The 12127-nt window shown below is 41.0% G+C and overlaps 1 protein-coding gene across 1 annotated transcript in view; it reads right to left on the bottom strand.

The window, feature by feature from the left end:
• The window catches only part of Dnah8 (dynein axonemal heavy chain 8), a 258133-nt gene that overhangs the window by 17975 nt on the left and 228031 nt on the right, over window positions 1–12127 (bottom strand). Inside the window, 1 exon segment of the mRNA XM_010638857.1 lies at window positions 1536–1692. Within this exon segment, the coding sequence (XP_010637159.1) occupies window positions 1536–1692 (157 nt within the window).

Raw genomic sequence — 12127 nt, 5'->3', positions numbered from 1 at the left:
ACAGCAGAAGTTGGTATATAACCGGGTCATTGTGAAAGCTTTGACAAAGGCTGAATTAATTTGTGGGGGAAATTTTAAAAGGAAGCAACAGAGCAGCATCAAGGAAAATGATGTTTTCTCAGACATTTTTAAGTTCTGAAGGATCCCTCAGATAAAAGCATGGTTCGAGACATGGAGGTTAGCAACAACGTCAAACGAAATTCATCATCTGCCACGTAGTCCACAACAAGCAAACCACTGTTGTTCAGTCATCAGGCTTAGGTGTTAGGATGTACAAATAAATAATTCGATTCGTGCTTCATTTACCTGGTCAAATACAACATTCCATGGCCAACTCAAGGAGCAGAAGGACAGTAAAAGAGGTATACGCTAGACTCTCCTGTTCCACCAGCAGGTGAGGGGCCTGTAGCCAGGTAGCCTGGGGCTCCCAGCTGCCAAGCGCGTCTTTTCCCAGACCTGGGGATGTGGACAGCGACGCCGGACCGCAGCTACACCTGCCTCTGGCCTTTTTATTGAGGAGCTAAACTTGCAGTGTGGAATCCCCCGAGGACCCTAGGATCCTCGCAGAGGAGGCCCAGGAGGTTAAACTTTCTTTTTTAGTTTTATAGTAGCTAAGATATCAGTGGATGTGCTTATTCTCTCATGAATATACAGTGGAGTTCATCAGAGGCTACATGACATATTGTGTAACAGACTGGGCGCAAGAGCAGATATGAAAATACAGCTGACTTCCATTAACCCGGAGAGTAAAGAGATTTTCAAAAGCGCCAAAGAACTAATTTTCTCAATAAGTTTTCTTGTCTTGGATATTTAAAAAAAATAAAAGTGTTATTTATGTTCACATGTAAGCAGTTCGTTACTATTCTTTTAAAATAATAGCTTCAAAATTTTAGTGTAAATTTCGAATGTATTAAATATCAGTAGGTAAAAACAAAAGCTATTCGGGAATCCTTAATCATTTTGAAAGGGGATCTCGAGATAAAAACACGATTTTTGAGAAAAGCGGATTGAGGTGAGCAAACTAACACCTGGGAGGTTAAAGGAAGCCAAAAATCACTGCCGACTGTTCCGGGGACTGGATTCATTTAAATGGCTCCCATTCCTATTCTGTAGCTAAGAGCACTAAGGGAGAGAAAGGCATGGGACTGGAGACAGAAACAAAGGTTCCTAAAAAGAAATGACAGAGCAGGTAGAAAAGGTGGGGAAAGGCATCCAGCCTACAGGGTTTCAGGTGTCCGCCCATCCAAAGACAGGAGCCCAAAGAGGGGAAAGGGGTGCAGGTAAGGAAGGCAAGCGAAGGAGAAAGCAGAGTAGAATGGAAAGCAGATGGTCCTGGAGAAAGTGGAGATCACAATTTGCAAGATGCATGCGAAAAGGAAGGAAGAGAAGACTGGAAGGTAAAAGGAAAAGTTGGAAATGAAGACGGAATGAGCAGAGAGAGGGCGGGATGGGGCCATACTGGTCCAGAATCAATACTGATCCAGGATCGAAACCAGCTTTGCGAGCCGACCCCGCACGCTGCAGGACAGGCTTACCTCGTGGGGAACATAATCAGGGGGCAGCTTGCTCAGCATATCTTCAGACAATCTGTAAACGATGGCCTCCCGTGTCTCTCCCACTCCACCTGCACTCTCTTTGGGCTGAATGTTGGTGATTGTCTCAAGAACAGCAGAAGCCGTGTTACTCTGATACCTGATAGGAAGAATGTTCAGAATGTAACAGAGAAATAGACCCTCGGAGATAATTATCAAAGTTAGATGAACTAATAGGAGCTCTAAGATCAAAGCCAGGCACAAAGACAAGAATCACAACCTACAGCAATACAAAAACTTGAGGTCCTCTTTACTGCCTCCTACTGGTACATTACGAACATCACAGAAATGAAAAGCTCTCCATCTCTGGGGAAAGAGGATCCCCAAATGTCCTCAGTGATTCAAATTCGTGTTTGGCAATTTTGACCACCACTAGCCTAAGCCCCTTGGGCAGGACAACGAGCACATCTCCTTTTATTCTCTGCTCAGGGCTAGGTCATCAAAGTCTAGTATAATATGACAAATTGGTTAGAGCAAAGAGAGCCATTCCTCTCTCCACACTGAATTGTGCATTATCAAAATTTCCTTGGTCCTTACTGTTTTGTTTTCCCATTTTCTAATTTGTTTATGATTTCCAATGTGATTTAGTGGCATCCATCTGCCCCACCTAGTAGAACCCAGCTTCCCACGTTTAAACCCCATTTAGTCACCATGTGTTGGACACTGAGCTAGGTTCCAGGATATGGGAGTGAGCAACATTTAATCTTATTTTCTAGCAGAGGAAGTGTGTATGACACTATACCATTGCAGAAAGTCCTGTGGAAAAAATAAAAAACAGGATGCTTTAAGCAAATTTGGTCTTTTTCTCTATTTATATAGCTCTTTTGGGTTGACCAGATGCTCTAAGGTACAAGAACTTAGCTTTTGCCCTGAGTTGCTGGCTAAGTGTTATCTGGACACTCATGTGTTTGTATACACGTGTACATGCATTCCTGTTGTGTGTGTGTGTGTGTGTGTGTGTCTATGTGTGAGTCAGTGGCAAAAGAGCAGATAAGATTCCTTAAAAAGTCACGTGTGAGGTAAGATCTGAAGAGTGAGCAGGTCAGTCAGGCAGTAGGGAGAATGGAAGGTAGAAAGGACCTTCAGAAGGAGGAAGTAAGAAAGATTTCAGTGCACTCGAAAAAAGAGTCAAGACCAGTAAGGTTGGAGCCAGTGAGCTAGAAGAAGAGGGGAAGAGGGAGCTGGGGCAGGGATTAGACAATGTAGGATCATGCGGGCTACTCTAATGTTCTAAACTTGACTCTAAAGGCATCAGGCAACCACTGTAGACTTCCCAAGCTAGAATGTGGCACAGCATAATCATGTTTAAACTCTTCTCTTTGGAACTCCTATAAACACAAAATACTTTGACTTGTGGGGGGGATCATTTGTAAATTTTGTACCTGTCCAAATGTGTACCACATTCACACTTTCTTTTATAGGTGTTGAGTCCAGTGTAAAAGGAATTCAACAAAGGCTTGAGATTAGTGATTTTCTCTTTTATTTTATTGGACAGAAAATGTCGTTGTAATATGGTACTGGTACTTAAAATCATATACTTGCATACCTTTAAATATAGCATTTCACATTTAAGAATTCATCTTAAAAATCAGACATGTCTATTTTTGACATTTGTGCAGAGCAGCTGCTACCATGAACCATCCTTCTAAGAACAACTAAAAATGAAGGATAAGAAAAATACCTTCTTATTTCTAAGTATTAATGAACTGGAAAAACATTAATAAAGCCACAGGGTCAAACAAAATATAGAGTAAATACTAGAACCCAGAAAAATGAGCCATATTTTACGGTGGGAGCAGGGCAACCCTGACGGTCGTGACTTTCTGTTTGGCCAGCGTGATGAAGTGAGAGAGAAGCCTTCCTACCCAGGGTGGGAAGTCCAGTAGGAAATTCTGATATAAATCTGAGATACCATGAGACTATGTCCTCTGTGTAAGGGTAGACTAGAAAGAATCCACCCATCTCAAGGGGGCAGTAGATAACTTGTTCTGTCTAGTTTACCCTTGAGTAGGGAAAAAGTGCTTCCTGAAAATTCTTAGTTCACCAAGTTTGGGACGTTAATTAACATCCATTCATATTACCTGTGCAATTTCAAGAAGCTCAAGCTATGAATTTAATTTATGGTGGTCCCAGAATGTTCTAGCGGCACCTGATTAAAATAAACACCAGTCTCCCTTAGTACATTAGACTTTCAACTCAGAACTTGACATGAACACACAGTCCGAAGTTGAAAAACTGACGTAGCTCAGTGGTAGAGTATGTGCAGGTCCTGGGTCTGATTACCACCCTCACAAGAAATAGATGAATAAAAAGTTTAAAATGTAGAGAGATGCAAGGAACTCTGACAAAGAGCTAGCATCAACAACAGAAATCCAAACCATATCTATAAAGATCTTAGTAAATTGTCAGATGCATGTTGCAGAGTATGTTTTTACTATATTGAATTTTTTTTAATTACTTTTATTGGTAATGTATACATTATAATGGCATTGATTGTTGGAAATTTGTACCTTTACGTACTCAGTCTAGGTACTATATTGAATTTTAAAAGGAAACTGAAAATGAGTGTTAAGTAGGAGTCTATAAACATGAATTGTGTAACTGAAAAAGAACCAAGCAGAACTCTGGAAACAAACAAAAAAAATTTTTTAATTTATCTTGTTTTATTGCCACTGTAGCAAACTACTACAAAACCAGCAACTTATATATAAATTCATAACCTAGTAGCTCTGTAGTACAACACAAGTCTCACTGGTCTAGAATTAAGGTGCGGCTGCAAAGCTAAGTTTCCTTCCGTAGGCTGCAGGGACAGATCTATGTCCTTTTCCTGTGGGTGGTTGGTAGAATCCACTTTCTTATAGCTGAGTTAAAGATCTCAGCTCTCATAACCTGAGTCGCTGTTCCTCTCCCCACTTTGTCTCTTTCAGCCACCCTTTTGTCTTCGTCCTCTTCCACTTTTAAGGCTCTCATGACTAGACTGGGTCCACCTGGATAGTGCAGGATAAAATTCCTCTATGAGGATCCTTCACCTTGATCCCATCTGTGAAGTTCTGCCACGTAAAGTGCCACAGGCACAGGTACTGGAGGTTAGGAAGCAGACATAGCTAAGGGTCCATTATTCTGCCTACCACAACAGTTTATAATGAGTTAGAAGATTAGATACGGCCAAAGAGAGAATTAGAAACATGGAAATAAATCTGATGATGTTTCATAAAGGAGAAAACAAGTAGAAAATATGAAAGAAAGGTTGAGAGATATGTAGGCCGGTGTGATAAGCCCTAACAGCCATCTCAGCAAAGCTTTGGAAAGACAAAGAATGAAAACAGAGCAAATACTGTAGGTAAATGAAATAACAACTGCAAATCGAACGAACCCCAAATAGGATAAACGAACAAATAAATACAAATAATACATTTATAGACACATCGCAGTGAAACTAAAGAACACCAGAAACAAGGAATGGCCAGAGATTTTTTTTTTAATCTAGAGAGAAAAGACAATCAAATCGATGGCTAATTCCTGTAGAGTAACAACAAAATCCAGAAGAAAATAGAATAGTTCTTTTCTATACTAAAATAAAATTATACACCTACAGTCATATGCCAAGCAAAACTATATTTTTTAAGGACAAGACAAAACATTTGTATAGACATTGCACCTAAGAAGTTGTATGAATGGCCAATTATCACATGTAAATATGTCCTACCTTACTATTTGTTAAGAAAATGCAAATTAAAACTACAGTGTGCTATCACATCACACTTCCAAGAATGGTGACAGCAACAAAACATATACAGTAACAAGTCTAGACAAACACACAGGAAAACTTGAACTCTGTAATTGCTAAAGGCGATTACAAAATTGGTGCAGTCATTTTGGGAAACCGTTTGGCAGCTTCTTAAAATGTTAAGAATACTTTAATAACACAACCCAAGAGTTTCATTCCCAGGTTTTCTACTGAAAGGAAGAGACACGTCCACACAGAGACTTGTGCATGAATGTTCACAACAGCATTCACAAGAGCTCCAAAGGGAAATGTACACCAATTAGTGAAGAGATAAACAAAATGTGGAATAGTCATGCCTTAGAACACTTATCATTCAAAAGAAGGGAGTATATACATGCTACAATAGACGTGAACTTCAAAAGCATGCCAAGCAAAAGAATCCAGACGTGTGACATGAGTCTCCCTGTAGGAAACGCACAGAAAAGGCCCATCTGCACAGATTGTGAATAGAAGGGCAAGTGGAGGCATCGGCTAGAAGTGGGGTTTAACTACAAACACTTGTAAGGTTTCTTTTCAGAGTGATGGAAATATTCTAAAATTAGACGGCAGTGATGGTTACACAGCTCTGTAAACTTACACTTATTTAACTGCCCACTTAAAATGAGATAAATTGTCAAAGCTATTTTTCAAAAACAGAGAGAAAAAAATAAGACATTTTCCAGAAAAGAACAAAAGACTGAACCATCAACAGATCGTTTTGAAGAGCGTACTGTGGTAAGGAGGGAAGTGATCCTGATGAAGGACTTAAGGTGCAGAAAATAACGGGTCAATGCACGGATAAATCTATGCAAAGATTACAATGCAGAACAACAGGGGAAGGTCCAATTTTGGGGTTATTAAAAAAAAGGTAAAATTAAAACACTAAAGTCAGAAGAGAAATGATTGGAGTTAAAAGTTACCTAAGACTCTTTGTTTGAGGAAAAGCAAATGTTGAGAAAAAGCAGATGTTATGATTGCTAGGGCAACTAGTAAAAAAAAAAGAAAGAAACAAATGCAGTTTTCAAACTAGCAGAGAGGGGGAAAAAAATGGAAAAAATTCTTATTAAGCAAGAGGCCAAAAAGAAGAAAGAAGAAAAGAAGCACAACACAGGAATAGTGGTGTACAAAGGATATTTTATATTTATTTTTTATGTTTTATACACATTTAAAATATTATTTTATAGTTACTCAATACTTCATACAAGTTTTTAAAAGAAGTAATCAGACAAGTGCATGAAGATTTACGTATAGGCCTTTATAACAGTATTTTAATAACAAATTCTGCTAAAAATCTACAAACATCTACACAATCAATAAAAATGGTGATGCACCTCTGTGATTTTTGATAGCATCACTAGAAGTTTCAGAATAAAATAACACTAAAAACCAGCTGTAATATGATGTAACTTTTCTTGGTAATATTGTGCATTCAGGTACAGAAAACAACTAGATGAGTATTTTGACAGTAGGATTTTTTGTATATTTTTTGCATTGTTCATTTCTCTTAATCATAAGAAAGTATGATTTTATATAATATTAAAACCATTTTCATTTTGTAAAAGAGAGAAAAGGTAAAGGCAGAGCCCATGTTAATTGTCAAGAACGCAAGAGAGATGAGTCAGCGGTCAATGTTTGAGGTCCCCTGAAGTGTGTCTTAAAGATCCTGGCTCATTGCGGCCCACGAGAAGGGTCTCCTCTAACATTTCCCCACAGCACATGGCAAGAGAGAATTACAGTCTTTTCTCTCATCATTCCTAGTTGTGAAATAAACAAGTGGAACTTTCTGCAGTAATGGTTAGAATCCTAAGGAGCTATTGGTAAAGTCATCCAGCCTTTTTTACTTGTGAGAGTTGCCTTTTGTGTAAAGAAAAGGAATCCTATACCATTATGGTTTGAATTCACTTAGGAATGAATCTGATGACCTGCTCGTTTTATGTTTTAGCATCTTTATCTGATTACCAGGTAGAAAAGCACATGTGGACTGAGACGTGTAGCCAGACAACTGGATCCTTTCCAAAAGTCCTGGGCATGGTAAATGCATCTGGCAGTGTGTTTTAATACCGGACTTGAAGTCAGATAAAATGATGGTAACAGTCCTAGCGTCACACTTCGTCAATGTTTGCAACCCCGTTCAGAATTAGGGTATTACCTCCCTATCACCTGTTCACACATATGAACTTCATAATGAGAGACAATAAAGTAGACACTGATTTTAATAGATAAAAATTGGTTTTATATTACATATTTGATATATAAATTCTGTGTGATGTGTGTGTGTGTGTGTGTGTGTGTGTGTGTGTGAGAGAAAGCTCCAATCAAATGGAGTTTGCAGATACTCCAAAAGACACATTCAGTAAATCCCTTATGAATGGGTTCTGTTCTGAGAGAACTGTTCATTAAGTTGGATTCATTCCTAAGCTGACAAAGTAAGTCTTATACAGTGCACCAGTGACCGTTCACAATTCAAATGTTCACAAGGCGGAGACTTACTCTAAGAGTTGAAAGATGAGTATAAAAAGCCCATTTCTTAATTCTGAAGTATGACACAATCCCAATGGTTTAATTTTTTTTTTTACTTGAGATGCAATACTTGTACATGGCACAGTCCCTGTTTTCAAATGTCCTCGAAAGTACAACAAAATTACAAATACTTCTCCGAAGGACAGAGTCCCATGAAAAGAGCTGTTGAGGCAACAAGTCAGTTTCTAAAAGTCAAGGAGATACGCCTTTTTAAAGAAATTTAAATTTGCTTATGATTCATATTATTCTAGATTTCCCTATGGCATTAGATACTGTAAAGATAGCAAGTAGTGGCATGGCCATCAGAGAAGAGGGAGGTGTCACCTTCGCTGACATCTTCCAGAGAGCCAGGAAATACCAGGAGTAACATCACTCAGAAAATACCTGAGTAACATTAAATCCCTGCCTCTGTCACGAACTCCCCTTATCCACACTTCCCTGGACTCTTACAACTCTGGCTCCTTCTAGCCCCGTTCTACTACTTCTGTCTGTCCTTCATCGGGGCTGTTCCTTGTCCCCTCCCCTTTAGTGCCCGCCATGTGCCCGCCCAGTTGTTCCGTGCACGATCTGAGCTGGCCTCTTCCTTGACGTCACTACCCAGGCTCTCCGGGTTCTCCAGCATGCGACCTCGCCATCTACCCCACCGCCTTCAAAACTGCTCCAGACTCTGCTGCACAACCCGAGGTGTCCAGGAGCCACACGCTGTGTCTGTCACTCACCCCTCTCCGCTCCTCACCTCACGCCTGGAACGAGCTGGACTCGGTCCCCAGTATCTCAGGCACTTTGCCCTCCTTGCGCCACCTCGGCTGTTCCTCAGCCCACGCCTTGCCTCGGTGCTCACTGCTCTTTACGTCCCTCTTCCCGGTCCTCTGTCCCTCCTGCCTCTGTCCCTCCTGCCCTGGTGCTGTGTCACTTCCTCTCACTCCCCCTCTGACCTGAAAACACTGCACACGCTTCGAGGCACGGTTCCAACGTGGCCTCTGTCACTGGCTTTCTTTGGAATTTACTGCTCTCTCGCCTGTGTCCCATAGCAACACATACATACTTTGATTTTAGAGTGCACCGGATTGCCTTACCTAGGTATTTGTCGTTCATCCGTTCTCCTTAATAGACCGTGAGCCGTGAGGGCAAGGCCCACATCTAACTCATCTTCGTTACCCAGTCTAGCCGGACAATAAATGAGCAATAAATATTTGTTTGTGGAACTGAAGCTGGTTGGCATGAATTTTATTAAACTTCAAATATAAAAGAGAGCAATTCTCCAATACTTAAAGGGCATGAAAATGTAATCATGTGTTTCTTCTTATAAGGTTTAGTACATTGTTATTGCTATTTTCCCATTTCCTGGCACTTTTCCACCCACAAAGGGATATATGTTTATCTCCTTGGATCCTTAACATGTGATAATTGAATTCTGTGGTTTTCATAGGATTTCCCTCCTAATGGTTACTTGTATTTTTCTTGAACTTTTTATGACTTGGAAAAACTGGGATTGTGTCATCCTCTAAAATTTAGGAATGGGGTAAAGTGGCTTTTGTCACACACATACACTTTTTAATCAAGATACAGAAATGGAAAATATATAATTGCAAGATGAAGAAAAACTAACATATTATCAATACAGGTCATTAAAGGTAAAAGAAAGAAAAATTACGGCAGATTTCCAACCATGCCAAGAAAGCCAGAGTTCATTCTTCCTGCCTGGGAGTCTCAGGGGCCCCTAGACTCATCCCCCAGCTCGCACTCGTCCCAAAGGTACTCCTCTGTGCCCCTGGGTGGTGCCAGCAGTGCCACCACTGTGGCCACGACCATCTTCAGTGTCAGCTCTGGCCAAGTTCCCAGGCTGCTGCTACATCTCACCTAAGAAATCACTCTCATGGTAGATGATTTCATCTTTTCAGGAGGTGGTCTGAAAAGAATCCTGAGAACACAGACATTGGGAAGGAGCCGGGAATTGTTGGTTCATATAGAGAAAGAGCTGGACAACTCTCCAAATCCTTTCTCCAGTCCACATTTTATTAGGCACTGAGAGTCATTTCTTGGTATTCCAGGGTTGTTCCACTTCCATCTCCTTTTCTACAGTGTGATTTTATGTTTGCAAAGATACAAAAGGCAGAAGCCAGTCAGCTGGCTATAATGGAGAATTGCAAATATCTCTATATGCCTCAAAAACCCAAGGGCATTCAGGAAAACAGTCCCATAAATGCTCTGAGATGAAGAACAAGAATTGTAATATTCTGTGAGCATTGGTCCTAAGTTACTTCTTGAAGAAAAATTTCTCTTTGGAATAAATAGTGGGGAGCAACTCCTATCTTGGTGGTTCTAGGGAGTTGGGTCACAAATAATAAAAATGCAAAACAACTGACAAACAGAACTGTCTATAAAATAAACAATTAACTGACTAATGAGATATGAGTGCACAGTCATATCCAAAGCGGTTTAGATTTACATACACTTTTGCACATGAAATATCAATCAGCATAATTTTTTAAAAAATCTAAAACTCAAAAGTATCAGTTAATACTAAATGGAACACATTAAAATTTTTTCCTGCATGAAAATAAATAGAAAAATTATAATAAGGCGTTTGATAAATTTCAGAAGGTAGAAAAATATACATAACTGCTAATGAGAAAAAGAGTCAAAATAAATAACTGCTTTTCACATTGAGATGGTTGAATGTGCAGTCTTTGCTACCTTATAAATCTAGATAATAAAATGTGAATAAGCTATGCATTTTTATGGTTCCTGTCAATGTTATCTAACCTCTTGGGAGAGCTTTTATTTATTTTAAAACTTTTATTCGGTTGGATCTCCAACTATCCCCCCACCTTCTCCAGAGCATCTGCATTTGGTTACTACTTGTTCTGTTCTGTTTTGTTTTTCGAGACAGGGTCTCACTGCATAGCTCAGGCTGGCCTTGAATTCACTGTGTAGCCCGGCCTCGAACCACACACCAACCCTCCTGCCTCAGCCTCCCAAGTACTGGGATCACAGGTGTGCACCACTATGCCCAGCTGAGCATCTGCATTTTGAATCAAGGACTGAGGACAGAGACTAGTGCCCCCTTTCTCTCAATTTCTCTCCTCTCAGATTTATGGAGGCAAAATTCAGAGAGCAGATTCGATAAGCAGCAAACAGTCTGTGAGCCCATCCAGAAGCCAGTGCTGTTAAACAGCCCAGCCCACCATAAAAAGTAATGATTCCTCTGGCTGGCAGAATAAACCCAGAATTTCGCCAGTGTATCGTAAGGCCCTCCTGGTCTCATGGCTTCAATTACTATCTCTGCACAAATGCACTCAAACCTCTCACCTGGGCTCCTGCCATGCGTCTCACCCCACTGAGATAACGTTCTGCTGTCTTCCCCAACTCAGTGTGCCCAGAGGACTCTGTAACTCTCCGGAACAGGCACTCCCATCCCCAACTCCTCCACTATCCCAGGTTCCAGACTGGGTATGTCCTGGGCACCTTAGGTTACTGCTTTCATTTCACACAGAAGTGGGAGAGTTGCATCTTGCCAGAGTGGGGAGGGGTAGGTTTTAGCTTGGGAAGCTGGAATCCGTTATTGCTTACTGCCTCCTGGTGGCTTCTAGGGGAATCACATGCGGTGTGCGATGAAGAAGCTCTTCAGAAAGCAAGGTTCACCTGGCAAGATTCACCTGCTAAGGTACGTGGGGTTGAAATCCTACTCACCAGATATTTCAGCACCCAAAGGAAAGAAGAGTTAAACTTTGGCCAAAGCTCACCAGAGGCCATGAAAATGACCAAATATGGAGCTGCAGAACAGAGCCTCTTGCCTGAGCAGGAGCCAGAAACAGGCCAAGATGTGGTAGGGAGAGGGCCCTAGGGTGGGTAGATGGGTGGGTGGTGGAATCCTAGGAAGAACAAACGGGAGGTTAAAAATGAAGACGTATGGTGGCGGTAGTGGTGTTGGGCAGCAGGTCTTACAGAGTTGTCTCTGGTGGAAACAATCTTCTATCGGACACAGAGAGATCTGCAGCTTTCTACTTGCCCTCACTCAGTGTGAGAAGAGATTGCAATATCCTGACACTCTAGTGCGGGAGACGCTAGCTTAGGCATTCTACAGCCTGTGTGTGCCAGCGATGGGGTGTGGCCTTCCAAAAGACAGAAGGTTCTCCATGCCCTCTCTGTCATCGGTCAGCAGCAAAAAAAAATGGATACAAATCACAGCAAAAGGCGTTTTCAGCCATTGCTCTGTGTGCGCTGAACCTACTGCTCCCGTGTAGGA

The sequence above is a fragment of the Fukomys damarensis genome, unplaced genomic scaffold (genome assembly GCF_012274545.1).
Source record: "Fukomys damarensis isolate Sample0158 unplaced genomic scaffold, DMR_v1.0_HiC HiC_scaffold_20, whole genome shotgun sequence".
Lineage (NCBI taxonomy): Eukaryota > Metazoa > Chordata > Mammalia > Rodentia > Bathyergidae > Fukomys > Fukomys damarensis.
Note: the sequence above shows the minus strand (reverse complement) of the source record. Positions and strands in the feature narration are given on the sequence as shown.